Source organism: Macrobrachium rosenbergii, chromosome 51 (assembly GCF_040412425.1).
Source record: "Macrobrachium rosenbergii isolate ZJJX-2024 chromosome 51, ASM4041242v1, whole genome shotgun sequence".
NCBI classification, from domain to species: Eukaryota; Metazoa; Arthropoda; class Malacostraca; order Decapoda; family Palaemonidae; genus Macrobrachium; species Macrobrachium rosenbergii.
In genome coordinates this window covers 50872883-50900137 of record NC_089791.1, presented here as the reverse complement: position 1 = coordinate 50900137, position 27255 = coordinate 50872883, and the positions used below count along the sequence as shown (strand labels likewise).

The following is a 27255-nucleotide window of genomic DNA, read 5'->3' as shown; positions in this document are numbered from 1 at the left end:
TCAAGGATACTGTGTTACTGAACTTTACATTGTGAATGGTCTAAATGCACAGGATGATCTGCTTTTTTATAAGGAATTTGATCAAGCATGCGCAGTGTGCCAACCGAACGGTAGTGCAGAGATGGACACCAAGATAATGAATAAGCAGTCGACTTGAATTCTCTTCGCTGTTCAACTACTGAAGAAGTTAATAATCTTATTAAGACTCAACAGGAACAATATTCAGACCGGGCACAATAAATTAATTAAAACGCGTATTATATAAAAAGTAATGCCCCAAGAACGCTACCCTGAGGTAACCAGCCAGAAAATACGTTTCAGTATCGTTATAATGTCTATCAACAGCTGTTATTTTGCAATCCACTGGTTAAACATGCAATATGAATTCTAAAACTGGCCCACCAACTCCCATCTAAGTGTGAAAACTGTTGCCTCATGATTAAAAAGATAAAAAAAAAAAACAGCTCTTTCTCAACGAACTACATGACTAGAATCTATGAGATTTCTCAAAGACATTAGAAAAACAAAATAAATAAATAAAAATAAAAGAAAATACAAACTGAAAAGGCGAACGTGCATGATTTTTGCCTGCTCATTCACATAACCCTTTGCTCGCAATCAATAAAGAGGTATAAACATAATCAGAAGTTCTAAATGACATAAAAAAATTAAGGAAATAAAAACTGATAGCGCGAAGGTACATGAGTTTTTTGCTTGATCATTCACATATATAACCCTTTGCTCGAAATCAATAATAAGGTGTAAACATAATCAGGATAGAGTCAATGTACTTACCGTTAGCTAGCAAAAAACACAGGTGTGCAAACCAATTACCTACCTGCAAAAAGAAAAGACCCACGTGTTAAGAGCAGGTAGATAGAATGTCTTATAAATATGAAATGAATAATTTCACCTCGCAGCGCAGGTGAGGAGTACCTCGTCGAAGTCCTCCCATTTCTATAATTATATAATGGTATGCATTTTGACCTACCTACGCCCTTATTTTTTTTTTCTTTATTCATTCTCCTTGTCTACCCTCAGTTGCGACCCACAACAGTCTACTAATAACCACGGCAATTCGCCTCTCAGGCCCAATAGATTTTGATTCACGCATGTATTTCACTGACATGTGGAGAGAGAGAGAGAGAGAGAGAGAGAGAGAGAGAGAGAGAGAGAGAGAGAGAGAGAGAGAGAGAGAGAGATTACTGCAAAAGTCGAAGAAAGATCAATGGCCTTGAAAATAAAAAACAAAGATCGCGAATAAGAAAAATAAAAATGAATAATGAAAACAGGAAAGCTGATGAAATGAGCTGTGCAGATGAAGCAATAATAAAAAACTGTATTTAGTTCGACAATTACGTCAGAACAACTTTAAAATTGGATGAATAAAAAAAACGCAAAAAGATGAAAATAAATTCCAAGGTGAAAAGATTGCAGTTAATATGCAAGGCAACCAAATATAAAAGGTGGGTAAGTTACTTAACTGAAAAATCCAGTAACTCGTTTATGCGAAAGAAACTTACTTTAAAATAATATTCTGTTTATTGCGTCATTAAATGTTCTATTACGTCATCAAATACCCTTATATGTCATTACATACTCTATTACACGCGCCAAAATGCCCAATATAAGTACTGTATAATATTACCTAACTCTGAAAGTACTACTCATTGAAATGACGCCTATGTTAATTACAAACAATGTTTCCTAAAAATACATACGCGTTCCAGACAAGTACATTTTATGACAAACTTCCCGATTGCCTCATAAGAGCTAAGGTAAGACGTCGCTCGCTGGATGGTTGCCAGATACTGCCAAGGTAACTGTTATCAGAGACTCTCTCTCTCTCTCTCTCTCTCTCTCTCTCTCTCTCTCTCTCTCATTCAGATAAATTTATGGTGTCTTTTTGTGTCTGATTATCATTGTCTGTCTGCCTGTCTCTCTCTATCTCTTTTTAACATTCAAAGAAATTTATGCTGTTTTTGTGTCTGATTATCTCTCTCTCTCTCTCTCTCTCTCTCTCTAACGTTCAGATAAATTCATGCTACCTTTTTGTGCCTGATTATCCCTTTCTTGTGTGTAATTCGCCATTTCTTTCTGATATTCAGGGAAGTTTAAGCTAACTAATGTCATAGAAATTACTTATTAAATCAAGTATATACTGTATTATCTATACCATTATTTCTATTTAGATGGAAAGGTATACGAAAATCTAGATATCCCTTTTTCCACCCAAAACTGCAAATTGCTTGAACTTGGGCAACGCAGTAAAATTTGCACTCAACAGACAACTGATGACACATTTCTCTGAAATAAAACTCCTTCCATGTTAATTTTTTCAATCTGATTTTATCATAACTACTGATACTTGGTTACTCCTATAAACTGAATGTCTACTCATAACACTGTAAACAGCGACGAAGCAGAGATCATTAGTAATAATTATCATAATAATAAATATTCTTTATTTCAGCTCAGGGCCATTTATAAGCAAAGAGAAGGTAGAAACAAAGCAGTGCACCAAATTCATATACATCATAAAAGTTATAATAATGAACGACCAAACCAAAATAATAATAATAATAATAATAATAATAATAATAATAATAATAATAATAATAATACCATTGTTTTTCAGCTATACTACAAAACCATCATTTTGACGACTAAGCGCGTATGGTAGCATTAAGTAATAATCATCAGAGTTGCATTATTCTTTATTAGTGTGAATTGAATTGAATACAGAATTTAGGCCAAGGGCCAAGCACTGGTACATATGAGGTCATTCAGCGCTGAAACGGAAATTGACAGTAGAAGGTATGAAAGGTGTAACAGGAGGAAAACCTCAAAGCAGTTGCACTGTGAATCAGTTGTTAGGAGGGTGGAAAGTAAGATGGAAGAAAGAGAATATGAAAAGAAGTACAGTAAAAGGAACGAAAGGGGTTGTAGCTAGGGGTTGAGGGCACGCTGCAAAGAACCTTAAGTAATGCCTACAGTGCACCGCATGAGGTGCGCTGACGGCACTAACCCCCTACGGCGTCTTTATTAGTGTCACCACGTTTTAATTTTAAAATCATTTTCCACACTGTACCCGCTATTAGATCAGCCCTATCCGTATGGAACAAGCCCATAGGGGCCATTGACTTGAATGTTCATTTGAAATACGTAACAGAAGGTAATGGGAAATACAGAAAGAAGAGAACACTTATTAAAAAAGAAGGAAATAAATTAACAAATTAATAAATAAATAAGACTGGAGGATGAATGCAGTGAAGTTACACGTGCGATTATCGTAAAATGGATTTTGGGACACCTTTTAACCTAAATTAAATTAAATAGTGTCTGAGCATGAATTTTTCCACACCTCCCTCTATTTGCTTCAAAAATTATCCCTTCAAACCCATTTATGAATACAATAAAAAAGAGAAAAATTCCTTATAAAAAAAATTATTATGTCAGCCTAGTCTTAACTATATATCATAGCAACAAAAAAAGGGGGGGGGAGAATCAGAAATTCCTACGCATTTACCTGAGGAAACCACTGGTAAACTTCATTTCCACGAGACCTGGCACCATCTCCCCAATTGGCACAGTTGGCACATTTACGAATTATTAAACACCCTGACCAGGGAGTCACATGATAGTGACACACGGCAGTATAAGCACGGCGTGACGTCAGGGTGACGCCACAGCTACAGTAGTGTGACGCTGACGGGGGAGGGACCCAGTGATACTTGGCGGTCTAAGCACAGCGTGACGTCACAGCTAGCTAGACGTGTGTGAGAGAGTGGCTGGGAAAATAAGCATAGGAAATCATACGGCGTCCTCTCAAAGCAATTCGTGATCGTCTTGAAATGAACTCCAAGCCGTGCTTCTATGAAACTGGATAAGACACATTCGAAGTGGAAGGAATTCATGAATATGTTATGCAACAGCGTCTTTGGAGGGCATTAAGGGACATGAGTGGCGATAAATATGCGAGGAGTGCTTACGAATGCACTCACGAACCTCAGTTTGTCAGCTTCTCAGGTATCACTGAGACTAATCACACACACGCACAAATATATATATATATATATATATATATATATATATATATATATATATATATATATATATATATATATATATATGCCCGGTTGTTGCTGCTATTAATTAATCAACTCATCAGTTCACTTGTAGTTTTATTTATCTTGGGTTTATTTATATCACTATACTCGAAGAATGATTCATCATTTAACAACACTTGGAAAAACTTCTTTTCATTGCGATATTACACAGGAAACCAAGGCTATGAAAGTTATCTCAGACTAAATCGTATTTCATAAAACTATTTTATTTTACAAATATTTACAGTGAAATTTAATGCTATATTTTCCTTGAAAGCCAATACTTACTACTTGAATAAATACTGATAATGTATGATCACGAGTTCTGCTAATAGAGCTTGGGGCTGGCATGAGGGGGCGACTCCCCCCATGGCCCCAAACCGCCAACGCGTACACACACACACACACACACACACACACGAATAGTAAACCTCATCAGCCCCAGATGAAAGCTAGAGTAACAACATTTGGGTTAACTTTTCCGAAAATGCAAGATTGTTAAATATAAAACTAATCATTTTTAAATATGAGTACTTAGCAGTTAGTGTTTAAATCGGCAATAAAATAATGCATTACAGCAATTGCCGGTATCTATATGTATGAGCTCTGTGATACACAATAATTCGGATCTTTTAAGGATGCATGTCTAACACATGTCGTCAACTTGTCACACACACACACACACACACACACACCACAAACATGTTGAATGCAAGAACGACTTGTTGGTGGTCCTGTCCAGGGCTTCATGCGATTATTCAGTATTTGGCAAAGATTCGTTCTGCACTCACGATCGCTGACTTGTTTTCAACCTGTTTGTGATATGTATGCGATAAGTTGTCAGTGTCTGTTTATGACATGTTTTACTGTAGAGGACAACCAGTGAGGGTGACAAGCTGACTGTTTCGTGAAGTTCAGCAACTTCCTCAGTTCTCATTCTTGTACAACTGGACTTTCCAACACTTCTGGAGCTCAGAAGGGCCCATTTGACACAATCTGCCCTGTCAGATGGTACTGACATCTACTCTATTTTCCTTTGCAGACATTACAATCATTGAAATGGCTTGCAAGTTACCTTTCCCCTAAACAGATCGCGCTGACCCTCACATGAGAAAGAGTGGCAGCTCGCGGTAACGATTTCTCAGTTATTCTACGATGAACGAACACCTGCAGACTTACGAATGAGTTCAACTTGGGTGAACGGCTTCAGCTAGCACCTGCTTCATTACTCTTCTGATTTATATTTTAGGGTGCTAGCTGTCTGTTCTAAAAGAAATATGGTGGACATTACGTGTAACTGATAATAATTTTTTTTCTCCAACTGTTTATCGTTTTGCTGTTGACAAAAAAAATGGAATTGTTTGTTAGCTGTCAGTCCAAGAGAAAATTACAGTGGAGGTAAATAACTCTGTCACAACGTACATGGGATTGAGCAATACTCATTTCCTCTAAATGCTTGATGGCATTTCTATCTAATTTGGGCGACATAACGTTTCTCGGGTAAATGTGTTACAAAACTGCCTACAGAAAATATCCGTTTTCAAATACCTCATCAAACTGCTGGCTATGGTTCGGAATAATTACAATGCGCAGTGAAAAGTGCCTGCCGACAAAATATGCGTGTAATAGTTATACACTTGGTGGCTTTAATTATGTAATCGGTAATAATTTTAATTCGTGCTTATAAAACACCTCGAGTATACTGTACAATGTTGCCATATTCAATTTTTCTCCAACGCCAGTGACACAAAGGGCCTCTATGGTATTCAGCCACTCATGTCTACCCAGTGCCCTCTGTTCCACAAATCTCCAGTCTCCTGTCCCACAGCCCTCATGCAGTTAGAGCTGGGTCTTTCAACTCTTCTGCTACCCATAGGAGCCAACCTGACAACCATGCACTATTCTCCCAAGGGTCGTTCGAAGGACATGACCAACTCGTCTCCATCTTTCATCATTATTTCCTGTAAGTATGGAACTTCCGTAATTTCCTTATGGTACATAGTCTAACTCTATCCTGCCATGTGACTCCTAATATTCTTCTCAAAACTTTATTTTAAAATTGACAAAAACATTTGAGTATAGCTTCAGTGTCATACCAAGATTCATATCCCTACAGCAATGCAGATCGTATCATATTCATATATCTTATTTTCGTATGCAGTTTCAATCTGTTCGATTTCCAAATCTTATTCAGCCTGCCCACTGCTTCAAATGCTTTTTCATTCCTTCACTAAATTCCAACTCAAAGAAACTTACTGGACTTCAGTTCTTAAATATTTGAAACATTCAACCTCATTAATCTTTCTCCAACCAAATTTTTTTCATCCATTTGTGCATACTGTCCTTACTACTAATGCATTTCTTATATTTACATGAAGTCCACCTTCTGTAGATATATGATGCATTCTACTAAGCGAGCACTGTAAATCTTCTGGTGTTTTGCTGTGTGCCTCTCAAGTGTCAGTAGTTACTCTAATCTAAAGGTTCTCTTCCACCTCCAGCTAGTATTCGCATTGTAAAATTCATGAGAATAGCAAACAGCAAAGGTGACATCAGATTTCCCTGTGGTTCCCCAATATTCGATGCAAATCCAACTTACAAGACTCCAACAACGAAAGTGTTACAATATGTGTGCCAACACATTCCTCCTACTCTTGAAAGAGCAAAGTGCTTTCAAATCAACAATGGCATCTTCGCATCGTCTCACTAATTCTCCAACTTTCGAAAGCGTTTTTATTGTACATGAAAGCCGAGGGTTCCACCTGCCAACTAAATGTTGTTTTTGTAGCGCTCGGTTCATCATTCAGAGAAGAGGTTGTTTTATAGCACTTGGTTCATTATTCAGAGAAGAGGTTGTTTTTATAACGCATCGTTCATCATTCAGGGAAGTTGTTTTTATAAGATTTGGTTCATCATTCAGAGAAGAGTTTTTTATAGCACTTGGTTCATCATTCAGAGAAGAGGTTGTTTTTATAACACTTGATTCATCATTCAGAGAATAGGTTTTTTTTATAGCACTTGTTCATCATTGAGAGAATAGGTTGTTTTTATAGTGCTTGTTCATCATTCAGAGAATGGGTTGTTTTTATAGAACTTGTTCACCACTCAGAGAATAGGTTGTTTTTATAGCCCTTGTTCATCATTCAGAGAATAGGTTGTTTTTATAGCACTAGGTTCATCAATCAGAGAAGAGGTTGTTTTTACAGAACTTGTTCATCATTCAGAGAATAGGTTGTTTTTAAGCACTTGTTCATCATTCAGAGAATAGATTGTTTTTATAGCACTAGGTTCATCAATCAGAGAAGAGGTTGCTTTTATAGCACTTGGTCCATCATTTAGAGACGATTTTTTAGCATTTGGTCCATCATTCAGAATACCCTAAATAACAGGCAATGCTATGAAAACATATTCAACATAAAATGCAAATTCAAATGGTTTGTTCGGACCGGTTGCAGTTTTCTTCTAAGACCAACTTTAAATTGGACGATACGCCGTTTTTTTTTTTTTAATACAGGGGAATCTCAACTACAAATGACATCACTTACAAATAAGACGACAGTAACTTAGGACTTAGGATATAACACGGAAAAAGTCTTAGTAGATGAAGAAATATCAATGAATGAGACGAATTTAATTTAGAAAATATTTTCATCATGTTCTCTCCGTGTCGTAAAAAAGGCGAAAATGTTCAAATGCTATATTTTTAGCCTTAACAGCCATGGATGCAAGTTATCATAAAATCCTAGGAAAGATACCTTTCCCTGAGCAACTTCTTCCTAAAGATTCCTGCTTCAACATGAAAGTTCTTGTCTGTCGTGCAGTAGACCTACATTCCAACCAGGTAAGTCAGGTTCATATTCTGGGTCTATGTTTCACCTTGGCCTTGATGTTACGGAAGCCCCTCAGCTGATTAAGCCCATCGTGGCTGACAAACAAAGCGACGTCGACAGCTACAGGCTTTATGAACGGGTCTCCGTAAAAAGTTCAGTTGCTCCATTTTCTAACAATCTTGAAAGGCTTCGCCTTACCTGCAGCTGGACCTCTATTTTCGACCATATACGCGGCAAGTGTCGGGATTTATATTCAGCAACCTTATAAATATTCCGTTTCCAAAACTGTCTAATATAGTGACTTGTAATGCAATGCTTTTGCAATCGCCTGGAAATAGTTGCTGCATAATTGCTTCATTCACGAATTCTTGGTCTGTCTTTTCATACTGTTTAAATGCTCGTCTAATAATCCATCTCCACAAATTCTGATTTCTGAGCAATAAACGGGAGTAAACTTGTTTAACGGTTTAACGGTTTTCATTCCACTTTCTTTGTACAAAACGGCTCCATTTTGTATCTTAAGTTTAAAGGAAGAGTAGCGGGCCATCATAATGTGGGATTAGTTCACTCGCCACTCACAAAACATGAACACTGTGCACACTTCAACTGACTTTATTATATATATACATATATATATATATATATATATATATATATATATATATATATATATATATATATATATATATATATTATATATATATATATAATAAAGAAAGCATGCCTTTTCTGAAATATCCACAAAACAAAATATGATTCTTTTTACGTCGGATCAACGGCCTCGTTCTCTCTGAATCTGACAAACCGCAGAAAAAATGGGAATCATTCGTTAGCCATACGTAACATAGCCGTAATTATTACTGGCCATACGTAACATAGCCGTAACTATTATGTGAATAAGTGCGTTATTTTTACACCGAAGTGTCGGATGAAGTTGAGGTACAATGAGACGAAACGTGACAAAACATCTTCCACTTGTCTTATACTTGTTTTCCACATAGCCATCACGTAACACACGTTCAACGACTCCTTTTTGTTCCCGTCCCATTCCAGCCTATATAGTACTAGTTCCTAAAAATAAACAACTCTCAGAACAAAGATGTCTGTCTGGTGGCGATACAAGTGTGTCGAAAGTGGTAGCTAGATTCGTACCGTGAATTGGTACACGCGAGTTGCCAATCGACTACGACTCCTGCTACATATAGGCTATACTGTACAAAATAATAGTCGGAATAAAGTTGGTTCGACGGAAGGGGTTATATTCTTTAGCATATTATTAAATGTTTGTGATAAATATTCATAACTTTAAAAAGAATTAACGAATTTCCTAAGAGTACAGATGTCAATTTCATCAAACTAGAAATCGTATAACCTATGACAAGAGAGTGGAAAAATGTCTTTTCAAATTAATTTGTCTCTTCGTCTTCGTGTACTGATAGACTGATTAAGGATTACCTAGCGTTCCCTTGCGCATGCGCGGCAAACAATTACTATCTAATTAGAATATTCTTATATCTGTTGAAGTGTGAAAAAAACCCGAAATATGTTTTTAATATGATTAACTCCGGCTAAATAGCGACTGGAAAACAGGTTAATTTCTAAGAAATCGGTACTAAAGATGTGAATCTTTTGGGTATATGCTTTGGATCACTGTAATGTGGGCTTGATAAATCATTCGAGAAATAAATATATTTCATCTCTGAAGGTGCAGTATGTACAGTACGTATGTATGTGTGTATATATATGTATATATATTTACAATACATGTATATTATACATATGTGTATATACATTCATGTATTTATAGCTATATATATAGCAATTTGATGCGAGACGAAGGACACTTCTTTATTCTTTTCTGAGTACTTTATTTAGCTGCTGACGTTTCAAGACGTTTAGTCCCATTTTCAAAGCTACACAATAAAAGAAACAGTTATTAAAAAAACAGACTCGGAATAACATAACAAAATTATAACATAAAACTATTAGTACAGTAAAAAGGAAGAGTGTTTATTTACCATGTGGTGCTGAAGGCACAGACCGAGTGACAGTCCGGGTCAGGTTCAGCTTCGACGTGAACTCACGAGAGGTATAGAGGTGTTGAGGTGGTCTACGTTAAATATTTAGTTGGGGGACAAGCTGTTTAATAAAAAGCGATTCTAAAATTGCTAGTTGTTGGGAGTTCGGCCTATGATTTTAAAATCTTTGTAGTTAAAATCGACTTTGCATTTCTTTGCATGTTCACGTATGCAAGAGAATTCTGGGTTTGATCATTTAACACCCGTTCTGTAACTCACGCCTCGATGAGAATCCAATCTCACTTTTAACAGCCTGCGGGTGGAGCCGACTTATTTCCCCAGGTTACATCTTGGGCAATTAAATAGGTAAATGACTCCGAGGTTATCAAAGGAAGAAGACTCTCTTTGTGTTTCAATAAGGACCTAATTGTCAATGGCTTAAAAGGTATTAGCTTTAAGTCAATTGCTGGTGAAAAAACTGTCTGTTATCTGCCGTAATTCTCGATAGAAATTTTTATCATGAATGAGCGGGACGCTTGCGTATAGTCGTAATTTAGGTACGGTTGGTATTTCACATTTTGGATGGAAAATATTATTTAGAATTTGTAGAGATGTTTATGAAACAGTTTGGATGGAAAGCAGTTGTCACTAAAGTACTGATGGTGTAGAGATTTCGTTATGGAAATTGTTCCAGTCGGACGTTATACTGAAAGCCCTGTGGAAGAGGGTAGATAAAAGATTCAGCTTAAAATTATAAAAAAACAATGACTATAAAAATTAGAACCCAGGCCAGTGAAAGTTTTCTTTCTAAAAACCGTAGTATTAGAATGATCGTCGTGTCTAAAAACTATCACATCTAGGAAAGGAAGTTTGTTTTCATTTCCGTACTCAGTGGTAAACTTAATATTTGTGTGCATATCATTAGCATATTCAAGAAATTTATCAGAACATAACAAGCGCTTTCCCGCTTATAAATTCTGGCGATCCAATTATAGTATACCAACACAAACAGCCAGTCCATAATAGTTAATTACAGAGGGGCAAGCACAGAATGACTATCCTAAACGACTATCCTGGTCACGCAATTGCATGGAAGCGTAACACAATACAAAACTTTTAACTTCAGGCACCATAAAAAAAGGGCATAATTGTTGAGGAATAAATTATAGAATATAAAATTTTAGGCCATGGGCCAAGTTCTGGTACCTATAAGGTCATTCAGGGATGAATGGAAAATTGAGAATAAAAAGTTGTTAAAGGTGCAACAGGAGAAAACCTCGCAGTTGCACGATGAAGCAATCGTCAGGATAGGGTGGAAAGTAAGACGGAAGAGAGAGTACGAACGGAGGTACAGTAAAAAGAAATGAAAGGGTTTACAGCTACGGGCCGAAGGGTCGATGTAAAGACCCTTAAGTAATGCCTACAGTGCACCGCACGTGAGGTACACTGACGGCGCTACCCCCATCCCCCCTTACGGGGTGAAATCATTCCGGATATCGGTTGTACACCTTTAGCGATATTTCAAGCTCCTACTCGCGTCGAGGTCCAATAAAATTGCAACGCCAATTCTCATACGTATATCAACCACCGAAACTAACATTCCCTACATACAGTATATAGCATGTTAACGAAATAAGGAACATTTTCAAGTCCAATCTATTATTCTTATTATTCTTTTTACTATTTCCGGCAATTTCAGGTAACTTCCGGTCCAAATCAGTGAATACTGCCACAGGTGTAGGAACTCGGCAGTATCAGTCAATTGCATATAAAATTTATGCGCATTAACAACAATCCTCTCCACTCGATAAACAGAATGTGCCTCCGTTCATATTCTCTTTCTTCCATTTTACTTCCCTCAACCCTCTCCTAACAATTGTTTAATAGTGCAACTACGAGGTTTTCCTCCTGTTACACCTTCTAATCATTTTTATTCTCAGTTTTTCCCTTTCAGCGCTGAACGACCTCATCATAGGTCCCAGCGCTTGGCCTCGTCCTAAATTTTATATTCCGTTCCATCCTACTCACTCCCATCATTAATTACGCATCTAAACGTTATAATACTTGGAGTGTGCACTTGGAAAATCGATTTTATCTACCATGACTAATCCTTCGACTTATTGAAAGAAATGGAGGGTTGGATATTCCATGTAATCTTTCTTAATCACCCTTAAGGCTATTTAAAGTATTTTATACCTTATATATATATACATAATATATATACATATGTATAAAACATTAAGGGATTCCCTCTACATAGGATACTCCCAAAGCAAAGAAAAACAATATATACTTACATTAACTGATAAACTGTTTGTGTACCCTTATGTAGAATTCTTCCAATACACACATTTTACATATACGTACTGTGTATGTGTATGTGTACATATATATATATATATATATATATATATATATATATATATATATCATACTTCAGTTTAAATATATATATATATATGTGTATGTGTATTTGTTATTTTGGGTTATTTCTTTTCGCTCATTTGTTTTACATTTGTGCATTAGTTATCAGCCTTTCGGTACGATTCCATATGAATATATAGAGCGAATGACTATAATTATATAACCTCTCTTCCCTGCACGAAAACTGAAACTAAAAAGCTAAACTCACAACGAGGTCTATTTAGAAACTGTTTACCTAACGTGAGCTTAGGAGACGAGTCAGCCTTACTCTTCAGAAACCAACTTACCACCTCTTCTATAACCTTTATGTCAATCTGAGACGTGACTATGGCCTCCCCTACGTCATTCGGAAGGCCATCTATAACACCTCCATACCAAGCTTGGTGGCACTTTTCTTAGGCTTCTCTGGCACTCTGTGGGCTTCGTAAAATGAGTTTCTTTGGATTGGAAGCACGGCTAAATCTGTCGTAACTCCTCACTCTAGGAACTCTTTGTTGTTGCTTGACTTGCTCACTGAGTTTCTTGGGCGTTTAATCTTCCACAATTATAACACCTGTCAGTGCACCTTGCTCGGTGCACTGTAGACATTACTTAAGGTTCCTTGCGACGTCCCTTCGGCCCCTAGCTACAACCCCTTTCATTCCTTCTGGCTGTGCCTCCGTTCATGTTCTCTTTTTTCCATCTTATTTTCCTGAACCCTCTCCTAACAACTGTTCTATAGTGCAACAAGCCTTTTCACCCTTGATTTCCCTTTCAGTGCTGAATGATCTCATCGTAGGTCCCCAGCGCTTGGCCTTTGGCCCAATTCTACAGTCCATTTCATTCCACAATGATAAGTGCCTGTTCTTAATGCGACATCAAGATTATACATTTCATTCTTTTGGGAATATGAATAAGGAGCTCCAAAACTTGAATTCTTGTGGCAGGAGCGACTACGTGACTGTCACTGTACCAGCCCTTTAAAGTTTCTGTAAGGGGGAGCGAAGGAACATCATAATGTCATGCTAATCCTCTCCCTATTGAGATTACTCATGCTCTAAGAAGGAAAAGACAACCAAAGCCTTCCTAACTCACATCATTGCACAGAAGCGTGACAGTACTCTGCTGTAATCGCGTTACGCGAATAGAATTGCGAGGCACTGATCTTCAAGTCATTTGTTGTTGGGGTATATGTGATCTCATGCACTCCTGCGTCAGAAAGAGTGCTGAATCTACGTAACTCAACAAACTCTTTGTAAAACTGCAGATCTTGTACTCACTTACAACCATTACAACAAAAAATCAGCTACAACACCACAACCAGCAAATTATCAAGACAAGAAAAAATTATTATTATTATTATTATTATTATTATTATTATTATTATTATTATTATTATTATTATTATTATTATTCAGAAGATGAACCCTATTCATATGGAACAAGCCCACAACAGGAGCCATTGACCTGAAATTCAAGTTACCAAGAATATGATGTTCATTAGAAAAGAAGTAAGTAAGAGAAGGTAATAGGAAATACTGAAAGAAGAGATCAGGGATTCTTTCTGTATAACTCTTATCTTCTGTTACTTCTTTCTAATAAGAAGACCATATCTTTGGTTTAAATTTCAAGTCAATGGCCTGTTGTGGGCTTGTTCCATACGAAGTCATCTTTGAATAATGAATAATAATAATAATAATAATAATAATAATAATAATAATAATAATAATAATAATAATAATAATAATAATACGTGAAGGTAGCAGACCCTCTTTCAAGCATGTCTTGTTAAAGGCAATGGCAGCATCAATGGAATTGATTTTATATATGGTCTTTTAAATTCTTCTTATTATTTTCTTCTCATCAGGGCTGATATTTGCTAATAACTGGTCGATGTCCATAGTCTGGGTAATAATAATAATAATGATAATAATAATAATAATAATAATAATAATAATAATAATAATAATAATAATAATAATAAATAATAATTTAACAAATTAATGAAAAGATTGAAAAATTTAAGTAAAATACAAGAATTGTTTTAGGGTAGTAATCCACTGCATCTTGCTTGAACTTCTGAGGTTTCAGTTGTAAAACATCCTTAGGGAGACTGTCCCACTCTCGTGAAGAATATAGGCCGTCTGGAACTGATTCATGTTATTGCAACCAAGTCTCATGAAAAAAGAGGTCAGGTTTTGGGCGCCTTTGGACAGAAGTGATATTCTTAATCATTTATAATACTCATTGGGTACTGGTATACCCAAGTACACCAGTACTCAACTCAGTGACATCCATTGCCTCTGCTTAATCTTATTTATTACTTCTATGTTCTCCTTTTTATTCATAATCCCCTGTTTTGCAGATTCCCAAAACCCATTTTGTCCATTCCCAAAACCTATTTTGACAATTCCTAAACCCTTTTTTGCTGATTCTCACAACCTATTTTTCCGATTCTCAAAACCTACTCAGCCAATTCCCAAAACCTATTTTGCCGATATCCAAACCTTATTTTTATAACTTGACGTCTCTTCACCCCTATAAGCTCAGCCCCTTATTTTCTGGAAGTACAAAGGAGGCTAGCGTATTGCTTTGGGAATGCTGTACAACTGTGTAGGAACAGAATGTAGGATTTAGGCTAAAGACCAAGCGCTGGGACCTATGATGTCATTCAGCGCTCATACGGAAACTGATAATAAAAAGGTTTGAAAGGTATAACAGGAGGAAAACCTCGCAGTTGTACTACGAATCAAGTTTTAGGGAAGGGTGGAAAGCAAGATGGAAGAAAGAGAATATGAACGAAAGTACAGTAAAAGAAATGAAAGGGGTTGCAGCTAGGGGGCCGAAGGGACGCTGCAAAGAACCTCAAGTAACGCCTGCAGTGGACCGCGAGAGGTACAACGACGTCACTATCGCCCTACGGGGTTTGCATTTGTGTGAGAGATCGATGCTTTTAAGGATAGTCCTTATCCTTATTAAGGAGAAGAAGCCTGAATAGCTGCTGGTTTGCAGGCAGTGATAGGTCACTCAGAAACAAGGTCAGCATTGCCATTGCACGATCTGTCCCTCTTTCCTTCCCCCCTCTTTCCCTTCTAGACCTAGTTAACAGGACTTCCACGACCTATATGCTCCGAGATCCAGACTCAAAAGGCCACGTTTATCTAGTGAGAGTTTTCCACAAATCGACGATCAATACTTGTGCAAACCTTTATTGAATTTCAGAGTGTTGTTCAGTTTAACAGCAAATACCAACCAACGCATTAACGAGGACCCACTACTGATTAGTTCACTGTTCAATGCAACTATATATATATATATATATATATATATATATATATATATATATATATATATATGTGTATGTATTTATTAAAACAAGTTAAAACAAGTTATAAGGTAATATAGGGATTATTTGACTATATATATATATATATATATATATATATATATATATATATATACATTATATGCATATATATATATATACATATATGTGTTTATATATATACATTATACATTTATATATATAATATATATACATAATACAAATATAGTTGCACTTGAACAATGAACTAGTCAGTTGGGTTCTCGTTAAGCGTTCAGGTTGGCATCTGATGTTAAACTTGGCTTAATTAGGGTTTTTGGACTTTTAAACCGATTCTGGCATTTTCGCTATAAACAGAACAATAAAAAATACAATTTCACACCGGAATGTAGAGTTGTTATAATAATAATAATAAAGATAAGAGAATGGCCGCCTGGATGCCGTTGAGTTTATATTGCATTTTCTCAATCCCTCGAATGAGTTTACTTGTAGCAGCAAGTAAATTGTATAAAAACTGTTATAAAATTTACCTGCTGCTATACTGAAACTTATTCAGAAGACTGAGAAACTGCAATATAAACTCAACGGCATCAAGATTGCCATTCATTTTAATGAATTTTGTTTAAAAGATGGTCTTACGAAATAATAATAATAATAATAAAATAATAATAATAATAATAATAATAATAATAATAATAATAATAATAATAATAATAATCCTTATTTATGTGAGTCTATTGAAATGAAATATAAAATTTAGGAGAAAGGCCAAGCGCTGGGACCTATGAGGTCATTCAGCGCTGAAAGGGAAATTTACAGTAAAAACGTTTGAAAAGGTGTAACGGGAGAAAAACCTCGCGGCTGCTCTAGTAAACATTTGTTAGGAGAGGGTGGAAAGTAAGACGAAAGAAAGGGAATTTGAAAGGAGGTACAGCGAAAGGAATGAAAGGGGTTGTAATAAGGAGGTGGGTCTATTGATAAAGGAGGGACCCCACCAACCTACACTCTATTGACTATCGATGACAAAGCAGAAAGTCTAAACCAAAAGCCGACAGATCTGTTTCTCTCGGAGAGAAACAGCAGTGACACAGTGACTTTCTGCCGTTTTTTGCAACAGAAGCCTTTGAAAAGCACAGGATTCCGAGTCACCTACTTCTACAGTAGGGTGCTCTACATCTCTGCAGTGTACAAGGAAGTGGGCTATAACCGGATTGTAATTGACACTCTTAACAAAGCATTTGGTGAAGAGGATTATTATTATTATTATTATTATTATTATTATTATTATTATTATTATTATTACCACAGAATATTTGGTGGACAGAAAAAACACATAAAAAAGATACTTTAATAATAATAATAATATTATTATTATTATTATTACTATTATTATTATTATTATCCCCCTTCTCTGGCCTCAAATATTAATCATACTGTATAAATACGAACCTTCTCTAATCTTATCAAATGACCACGATAAACTGCCCTTGACTCAATTCCCAAGGTCATTCACCTATGTGACAAAAAGAAAAACCCACACACCGTATAACTTATATGCTAAGGAATTCACAGGAAAACCTCTGATAATTTGGAAATTACGTGGCTGGAAGGGCACAATGACATCACTTTTATAAAGATCAGGTGATTAAATTGGTAACTTCACTAAGATGGGGAAAATATTGATACTTTTCGTATAAAAAAATTAAGCATAAATGAGCTCCTTAACTATATCAGCCTATTATCTGATGGTGGGTGAGGGTCTGTAAGACGCATATTTCTGATAATCGTCATGGTTTCAGGCTTATCGTGATGTTTGACATTAGTTAACGGAAAATGTTTGTGGTGAATTATGAGCTAATAATTCCGTGGAGTTTTTACGTTCAATACTTGCACCTCACACTGAATGGAATGGAACATAAAATTCAGGCCAAGGGCAAAGCGCTGGGGCTTATGAGGTCATTCAGCGCTGAAACGAAAATCGACAGTAAAAAGGTTTGACAGGTGTAACAGGAGGAAAACCTCGCAGTTGCACTATGAAGCAACTGTTAGGAGCGGGTTGAGGAAAGTAAAATGGAAGAAAGTGAATACGAGCGGAGGTACAATAAAAGAAATGAGAGGGGTTGCAGCTTGGGGCCGAAGAGACGCTGCAAAGAACCTTAAGTAATGCCCACAGTGCACTGCGTGAGGTGCACTGACGGCACTATCCTCCCCCGGCAACGAGGTACCTCATATTGACTATTTCTGTTTTGCCCTATACGTAACATTAAAGGTCGTTGCTGAATATAGTGACAGATGTTTATAATATCTGTGCTATAATACAATTTTTAAATTTTATAAATTATATTATTATTATTGAAATATTCCACATTCAAACAGAAAAAGCTAAAGTTTCTACAGAATATTGGAATATAAAAGACCCATTCAGAAAAATACTAAAAACCAATTCAGGATAAAGAAAAGGATTGTACAAAAAAAAAAAAGAGCGAGAACGGAAAAAACCCAGGAAAGACACATATCTGTAAAGCTTTTGATAGCTATTGTAGAAATAACTGAGGTATCCCTTGGAAAATTTTGACAGCGCAAGTTTAAAACCCTGCTCATGAAGACTACAAAACGGACATAAAACCTTTAAATAATTTACTAAAACTATTTTATAAAGAAAAAAACATTCAAGTGGATGAAAAACAAAGTCTATTACACATTCTCAAAATTTTACCACTGATGAAATCACTCACAATCTTACCTACGGTTTCTAATCAAATCATAAATGACCCAGTTGCTAAGTCTTCATTTCTATTTAGTATCTAAGAAAGCATTTACCGAAATGTAATAAAAAATGTAAAAAAAAAAACTAATTACAAGACCCAGTTTGGCGGTGACTGTCGATGTGCTTAATAATGAACCCGTAAGATAAGATATGATAAACTGGTCAAAGTTTACAAGTGAAAGGTCCGAGGAAAGTAAAGACGATATTAATGCTGTGAGGATTCATGCTCTGGTTTCGATGACAGCTTGAAAATATTTACTGATTTGTGTATAACAATTATTACTATTATTACTGTTATTATTATTATTATTATTATTATTATTATTATTATTATTATTATTATTATTAGTACAAAGATTACAACACGACTGCAACAAAAACTAAAAATTCAAGCAAGGGATCGTATTTCTTTATTAATTTTTGATAATGTTTACACAAATATATATATATATATATATATATATATATAATATATATATATATATATATATATATATATATATATATATATATTAGTTTCTTCTTAGCGAAAGTGCACAACAGAGATGAGCAAAGGCACACGAAAAAAAAATTAACTAAAAAGAAATGTGTAACGAAAAGCAGATGAGATAAATAAATAAATAAACAAATAAATAAATAAGTAAATAAATCAATAAAAACTAGTACTGATACATCAGTTGAGACGTAGCTTGTATAACAAGGTCTCAATGACTCGATACTCAGAAAGTAGCAGCGAGATAGAATCATTCCAAAAAGACAATTCGTATTGGAAGTACAGACACCATATCCACTGTCATTTCGCCCAAGCCATACGCCTTATCACATATCTCGATTACGACGGTTCTCACGGGATTCTGAAGGACAACGAAATACACAGCCATAAAAGTACCATTATCCACCAGAAGCAATAATGTCGACGCCATACGGGAAATGGTAGCGCTAGTTCATCACCTTGATGTTCAGCAAGGTTGCAGCGATGAAACCTTGATTACTGCATCGACTAGATGGCTCAGCGTAAGGAGATGCAAAGCAATCAGCAATAAAGTTCGTGATAACCTCACGGGAACAGCTGGAATACGTGGAATACGGATGGAATATAGAATTTTAGCCCAATGCCAAGCGCTGGGACCTATTGTATCATTCAGCTCTAAAAGGGAATTGATAGTCGAAAGGTTTTAACAGGAGGAAAACCTTGCAGTTGCATCATGAAATAATTGTTGGGAGAGAGTGGAAATAAGATGGAAGATAGAGTATATGAACAGAGGTACAGTAAAAGGAATGAAAGGGGTTGCAGCTAAGGGCCGAAGGGGAGCTGCAAAGAACCTTACGTAATGCCTACAGTGCACCTTACAAGGTGCACTGACGGCTATACCACACTACGTGGCAGCTGGAATGTGATTTTTGGAATGTGATTATTGTAGCTGGAATATGATTCTTGGAGAGTCCAGCTACAATAGGAAGATACGTCTACTTGTATTTTTGCAGCTATATTTTTGTAATTTCGCCTCGTACAACAACAGAAAACTACTATCCATTTCAGGGACCGCGAGTCATCGTTTTTCTCAAATATCTTTTGAACTATTTATTTGACTGAAAAGGTACTTTGACACAGTGTACAAGACACCTCCCGCTAATTTTTGGCAATATAGTGCAATGTTGTCAAATGGTTTTAGTTAAGGCGTTTACTCTTGACTTACACGGTGTTGCCAAACATCGCCAAACTAGGTATTTGAAAGTTCTTTATCCCCATCCCGTCCCTCCCTCTCCCTTCCCCTTCCTCATCCCTCCCTCAACCAGCTTTCCTTGCCTACCCATCTCCGCCCCTCCCTTTCCTGCCTATGGGGGATAGCGGACGTTAGATTGTGTAGATTAGTCCTGCTGATTCATGCGACTTTGCCTTTAAAAGTCAAGAGTAAACGCCTTAATTAACACCATTTGATAATGCACTATATTACCAAACATTAGCGGGAGGTGTCTTGTACACTGTGTCAAAGTACCATTTCTATTAAAAAATAAGTTTGAAAGGTATTTGAGAAAAACGATGACTCGCGGTCCCTGAAATGGATAGCAGATTGTGGCCATACCCTACGGAGGAACTGTTTGTGATATGAATGTAGGCAACCTCTAATGATAATAAGAAATAATAGGAGGAACTGAAAGTGAAGCATAAAATCAATTCCGCTGATAAAGCCATAAACTGCCATGAAACTTCTTAGGGGAGGGTCGTCTCTCAACATATTGCTGCTATTCAAAATGTACATCCAACCTTTTGCAACACAACCAGAATGAAAACTTGAAAAACAAGCAGAAAATCAAAGAAGATAAAATAAGATGAAACAGGAAGAAAAACCAAAACATAAAAATTTGTGTTACCATAGAAATAAAATCAACTCACGGATCGTTACTTCATTAATAGTCCATAAGTACTTCCTTTTGGTACAGCTGACCAGAGAAGTTTTTATATACTTTTTTTGTAAATGAAGTAGAAACTAAGATATATCACCACAGACCACTTGCTTCCCTGCCCCCACCCCAACGCTCACCCCCAAATAGAAAAAAAAGACTATAACGTATCAAGTTAGCAACACAAAACAATATCCAAATTTCTTGTTCCAAAATCCCGAAAAAGTCTGACAAAATTCCGTCCCAAAAACTTCGTGTTCTGAACCATCGTCGATCTTTGCAAGAACAATTTCCTTACCGACGAGGTTTATCTTTCTACCTCTTAATGAGAATGGTCTAGCCTTGCTTAAGAGCCTAATTAGATTCTCCTCACATGAGGTGAATCCTCCACAGGCTTCTTTGAGAAGTCGCATCAACCGTTCGCTGATGAGAGCTCGAGTTTTTGAATTCCAAACTTCAACTCCATTGAAACATCACGTACCTCTCATCCTCCCATAACCACCCCCCTTAATCTCTCTCTCTCTCTCTCTCTCTCTCTCTCTCTCTCTCACTCACACCAAACATTCTTTCTACAACTTAACTCATTCCCTCTTATTCTTACACACAGTCAATCTCTCTCTCTCTCTCTCTCTCTCTCTCTCATACTCCCTTCAACTTAACTCTCTCCCTCTCAGTCTTAAACACAATCAGTCTCTCTCTCTCTCTCTCTCTCTCTCTCTCTCTCTCTCTCTCTCTCTCTCTCTCTCTCTCTCTCTTCTCTTCTCTTCTGGGCTTCTATCGTTTCCTTTCTTTATCATAGCAACCCTGCTGCTGCTGCTGCTGCTGCTGCTGCTGCTGCTGCTGCTGCTGCTGCTGCTGCTGCTGCTGCTCCTCCTCCTCCTCCTCCTCCTCCTCCTCCTCCTCCTCCTCCTCCCTCCCTACTCACGACCCTCAAATTCAAAAGCGCCACTAAAGGATATACAGTATATTGAGGCTACGAGACTGAGGCAAAAAACAAAAACAAAAAAAAAAAATGGAGTAAAAAACGTTTCTTTCGCAGCCTCCAAGATTTCTCTCTGATTTCCCCCCTGGTTGAACGCTTATGCAACCTCGCATTTCTATTATCTCTTCCAAAATAATAACAGCTCATTAGCGATAACACCAATCTTTTGCAAAGCAAAAAAAAAAAAAAATCAACCCAGCTTCCCTTCTCCGAGATCTGAAGTCTCACGTAGAGTTACTGATTTAAATCAGCTTTAAAAACTTTGAACACTGATTAACCTAACGTTTCTTTTCTTTAGCCGATGACGAATTAATTTATCACAAAACAACATGACAACAACGGAGAATTATCTAATCATAAAACAATACATGAGCTTCCTGAATAATGGTGCATTGTAAAACAACCTTTTAAAAGTTAGGTTTGTCGTCAAAAGCGACTTGATCAGTTCAAAGGGAATTTAATTTCAAAGGAAATTTCAATTCAAAGGGAATTTCTTTTACCACGCAAGGGCATTCTCCTTTGTAGGAAGTTGCTAGGCAAGGCACTGGCCTTTTTTTATACCGTTCTCTTGAATATATTCACAAAATAGTAATACATTCCTAATATTAGCTCCGTTAGTAATATAAATACAAATGCTAAGTTAGATGAGCACAATGGGATCATTAAATAAACCAGTGCTAAGACGGAACATACAGTATTCATTAATTATAATTATGACAATGAAGAACTGAAGCTAAATTAACAACGAACACTTTAAATCACCACACGTCCACAAGGAGGAGAGAGAGAGTTGAGAGACTATGTGTGTGTGTGTGTGTGTGTGAGAGAGAGAGAGAGAGAGAGAGAGAGAGAGAGAGAGAGAGAGAGAGAGAGAGAGAGAGAGATTACCACGGATGGACTCGCAGCAACGAGTGAGAATGACAAAGGGCCAAATAATTACTCAGTGGTACAGTTTCCAAGGACATCGGAGATACAAATGAAGCTTTTCAATATCAAGATGCCGAAGTTTCAAACAGTTCCCAAAAAGTTCCCCAAAACTCCAGTCACGACAGTGGAGGTGGGGAGAATATCTCTTGTTGGGAAAATTAAGTAGGGCATATTGCACCCCTCCTTATGTAGAGAAATACGAAAGCACCTTCAAGCTATAATAGAATCGCGAAAAATACTACAATCATTTACAACACGAAAAAAAAAAAAAAAAAAAAAAAAAAATTGTTTCGTGGAGGGGGGCCCAAATATCTAGGGGACATAGGCCCCATGTACAAAAATACGAAAGTACATTCAAGCTATAACAGAATCACGAAAAATACTGGTATCATTTACAACATGAAAAAATAAAATGAAAAAAAAAATCAGGTAGTTTCGTGATGGGGGCCAAAATATCTCCTGTTGGGAATATGAAGAGGGGCCATAGGCCACCATGTACAGAAATACGAAAGCGCAATCAAGATATAACAGAATCGCGAAAAATACTGGAATCATTTACAACATACAAAAAAAAAAAAATTAAACATGTAGTTTCGTGGGGGGGAGCCAAAATATCTCCTGTTGGGAAAATGAAGAGGGGGCATAGGCCCTCGTACAGAAATACGAAAACACAATCAAGCTATAAGAGAATCGCGAAAAATACTGGAATCATTTACAACATACAAAAGTAAAAAAAAAAAATTAAAAGGTAGTTTCTTGGAGGGGAGCAAAATATCTCCTGCTGGGAAAATGAAGAGGGGGCATAGGCCCCCATGTACAGAAATACGAAAGCACAATCAAGCTATAATAGAATCACGAAAAATACTGGAATCATTTACATGAAAAAATAAAATAAAATAAACAGGTAGTTTCGTGATGGGGCCCCAAAATATCTCCTGTATGGAAAATGAAGAGGGGGCATAGGCCCCATGTACAGAAATACGAAAGCACAATCAAGCTATAAGAGAATCGCGAAAAATACTGGAATCATTGCAACATACAAAAGTAAAAAAAAAATTAAAAGGTAGTTTCTTGGAGGGGAGCAAAATATCTTCTGCTGGGAAAATGAAGAGGGGGCATAGGCCCCCATGTACAGAAATACGAAAGCACAATCAAGCTATAATAGAATCACGAAAAATACTGGAATCATTTACATGAAAAAATAAAATAAAAAAACTGGTAGTTTCCTGATGGGGGGCCAAAATATCTGTTGGGAAATTGAAGAGGGGGCATATGCCTCCATGTACAGAAATACGAAAGCACAATCAAGCTATAAGTGAATCGCGAAAAATACTGGAATCATTTACAACATACAAAATTAAAAGAAAAAAATTAACAGGTAGTTTCGTGGGGGGGAGGGCCAAAATATCTCCTGCTGGGAAAATTAAGAGGGGCATAGCCCCACCCATGCACAGAAATACGAAAGCAAAAGCAAGGTACAAGAGAAACACGGAAAATACTGGAGTCATTTACAACATACAAAATTAAAAGAAAAATTAACAGGTAGTTTCGGGGGTTAAGGGCATCATTTGGCAAAGCAAGGTACAAGAGAAACAAAAATGATTTCATTTACAACATGACAAAGTAAAAAAAAAAAAGGGGGGGGTGGTCATTTGGCTCAGGCAAAAATGATTTCTCTCGGGATTCCACCCGTGGCCTTGGACGTAAACTTTTCCCAGAAGAAGAAAAGATATTGTTACTTCCGTTAGGCTACGTACCTGTAAGATGCATTCGATCTAAATGAAAATAAACAATGTGACCAAACGTGAAAAGACACGAAAAGCACTTCTGAAGATCATATGATATAAAAACTAATTTCCTTAAAGTAAAACATTAATCATTCTGTTTTCTCGATGTATTGTCAATTCCTAGAATGGTGTGAATGTTGATGAAAATAATCAGTGTGTGCAACATATAACGACTCAGTAACATACTTCTCATGCAGTCGAAGAAACTCAAAAAATGTAATCAGAATTCTGTTAGATTCTAATATAAAAATAAATTTTAAAAAACTGATTTCAGAATTTCCAATAAAGAAAAGATTTCATAAGGATAGTGTACAAAGATAAAGAAAAACGGAAAAGTCATAAATCTTGAGAGGAACCAGATTCACTGTAAATGTCCATTTCCATGAATTCTTCCTCTGAAATCCAGAAAATGGAATGAATCTGTCAGGAAACATCTCAATGATCAGGAAACTGATAACACCTATCAAGAAGAATAACTCCAAATAAAAATTGATGTACGCGCACCCTAAAATGCTTTCCCAACAAATTTCTGAAAATCTTAGGAATAGCAACTGGAATATAAAATTTGGGACAAAGGCCAAGTGCAGGGACCTATTAGATCATTGAGCGCTGAAAGGGAAACTGAGAGAAAAGGTCTTAAAAGTGTAACAGGAGAAAACCTCTCGCAGTTGCACTATGAAACAATTGCTAGGAGAGGGTTAAGGAAAGTAAGATGTAAGACAGAGAATATGAACTGAGGTACAGTAAAACGAATGAAAGGGGTTCCAGCTAGGAGCCGGAGGGACGCTTCAAAAAAACCTTGAGTAATGCCTACAGTGCACCTTATGAGGTGTACTGATGGCACTCCCCCCTACGTGGTGAAAATCTTTTTGTGTGTAATACCAATAACTCCATGACTATATTTGCCTTCGTCCAACCCGGGGCCAGCTTATTTCACCACTGGCATTTATATAAGTATATGCATAGGGCTACCTTGTTCCAACATCCGGGACGGTATATGAAAGCAGGACTACTCTAGTTAATACATAAAGAATATAAAAGAATGAAAAGACGCAATACCCCTTAATTATCACCGATAGACTTGGATAAACTACAACTATCATCACTAACGAAGGTGATGCGAAGAATTAGGTCAAGGTCAAACTTCGGAGCTCAAAGGTCAAATGGGCTCTGAATTTGGCAGTAACTTTTGAATTATATATCACCGATTTGGAAAGTGAGACGAAGGTAAAGTTTATTCTTAAGAGATCAAAGGTCAAATAAGACCTTGCCATCTGGTGTTTCAAGTACAAATCTCTTTTCTTTAATTCGCACGTTTCTCTTTAATTTGGCCGTTCTTCCTACTTACTTTGTCATTTTTTGTTCGCAGCGACGTGAGGCATTCTCTCTCTCTCTCTCTCTCTGGGAAGTTTCTTACTAACTCATGCCACTTCTTCTTCTGCCAGTTTTTCTCTCTGATGTTCCACTTGTTTCTTTATACAGTCAGTTTTATTATCCTGAATGTGTCATATTTTCTATTAACGTTGTTCTTTACATGTTCACCTAATTTTCTTTTATGTTGGTTTCCTTTTACATTAAACCGAAGATGTAAGAGAGATGAAACGAAAATATAAAGGAAGATGAAATATAAAAGTACTATGTCGTACTTAACATAAAAGTTAGGTAAAGTCCACAAAGAAATATCTGTTACAAAACATAGTATATTAACATTATATATGTACAGGGCTTGCCATCTGCTGTTTGATCATTAATATGCATTTTAGTGTCCATCTGCTTGATCACTAATGGTATTTTGATCATTAATATGCATTTTAGTGATCTGGACTTGATCACTAATATGCATTTTGGTGATCTGGACTTGATCACTAATATGCATTTTAGTGATCTGGACTTGATCACTAATATGCATTTTGGTGAGCTGGACTTGATCACTAATATGCATTTTGGTGAGCTGGACTTGATCACTAATATGCATTTTGGTGAGCTGGACTTGATCACTAATATGCATTTTGGTGAGCTGGACTTGATCACTAATATGCATTTTGGTGAGCTGGACTTGATCACTAATATGCATTTTAGTGATCTGGACTTGATCACTAATATGCATTTTAGTGATCTGGACTTGATCACTAATATGCATTTTAGTGATCTGGACTTGATCACTAATATGCATTTTAGTGATCTAGACTTGATCACTAATATGTATTTTAGTGATCTGGACTTGATCACTAATAAGCATTTAAGTGATCAAGACCACAGCAGATGGACGAAAACTACAAGCTCTGTACATATATATTTTTAATATACTATGTTCTGTAACAGGAATTTCATTGTGAACGTTACCTAACATAAAGGAAGATGTATGTAATACTTCGTCTTTCGTCGGAGAATAGAATTTCGCTTGAAAATACAACAGCATTGTGATGAAGAATAAATACATAATTATTCCCTTGAAAAAAAAAAGTCGAATTGATTACAATTCAGTACACAAAAGTACTGAATAGAATACACATAAAATAATTGGGGGTGTTCACAAAACCTCACGATGACACTTCAGTGCGTAATAAACCCGTATCATTAATTCCTAGAACGCAAAAGATAGCAAGGAATTCCTACGCCCCGTTTGCATAATAACAAAGACAAAATCTCACCCTAGGTATTCAAATCACGTACAGGTCATGTAAAGGTTTCCAAAATAAGTCTC

General features: G+C 36.4%; 1 protein-coding gene across 1 annotated transcript; it reads right to left on the bottom strand.

Annotated features, from left to right (window-relative positions):
* Positions 1 to 21629: 21629 nt before the first annotated feature.
* On the bottom strand, positions 21630 to 26724 carry LOC136833045 (involucrin-like). Its single transcript, XM_067094693.1, has 2 exons — positions 26385 to 26724; positions 21630 to 21772 (listed from the first exon to the last, which is right to left on the bottom strand). The coding sequence occupies exons 1-2, from the start codon at positions 26722 to 26724 to the stop codon at positions 21630 to 21632; spliced, it is 483 nt and encodes a 160-aa protein (XP_066950794.1).
* Positions 26725 to 27255: the final 531 nt, after the last annotated feature.

Excerpts from the sequence above, each read along its gene's own strand:
- LOC136833045 (XM_067094693.1), bottom strand. The coding sequence starts at position 26,724 with ATGCATATTAGTGATCAAGTCCAGATCACTAAAATGCATATTAGTGAT. Across the intron at positions 21,773-26,384 it reads GATCACCAAAATGCATATTA|GGAGGGAGGAGGAGGAGGAG; the intron begins GTGATCAAGTCC and ends GGTCGTGAGTAG.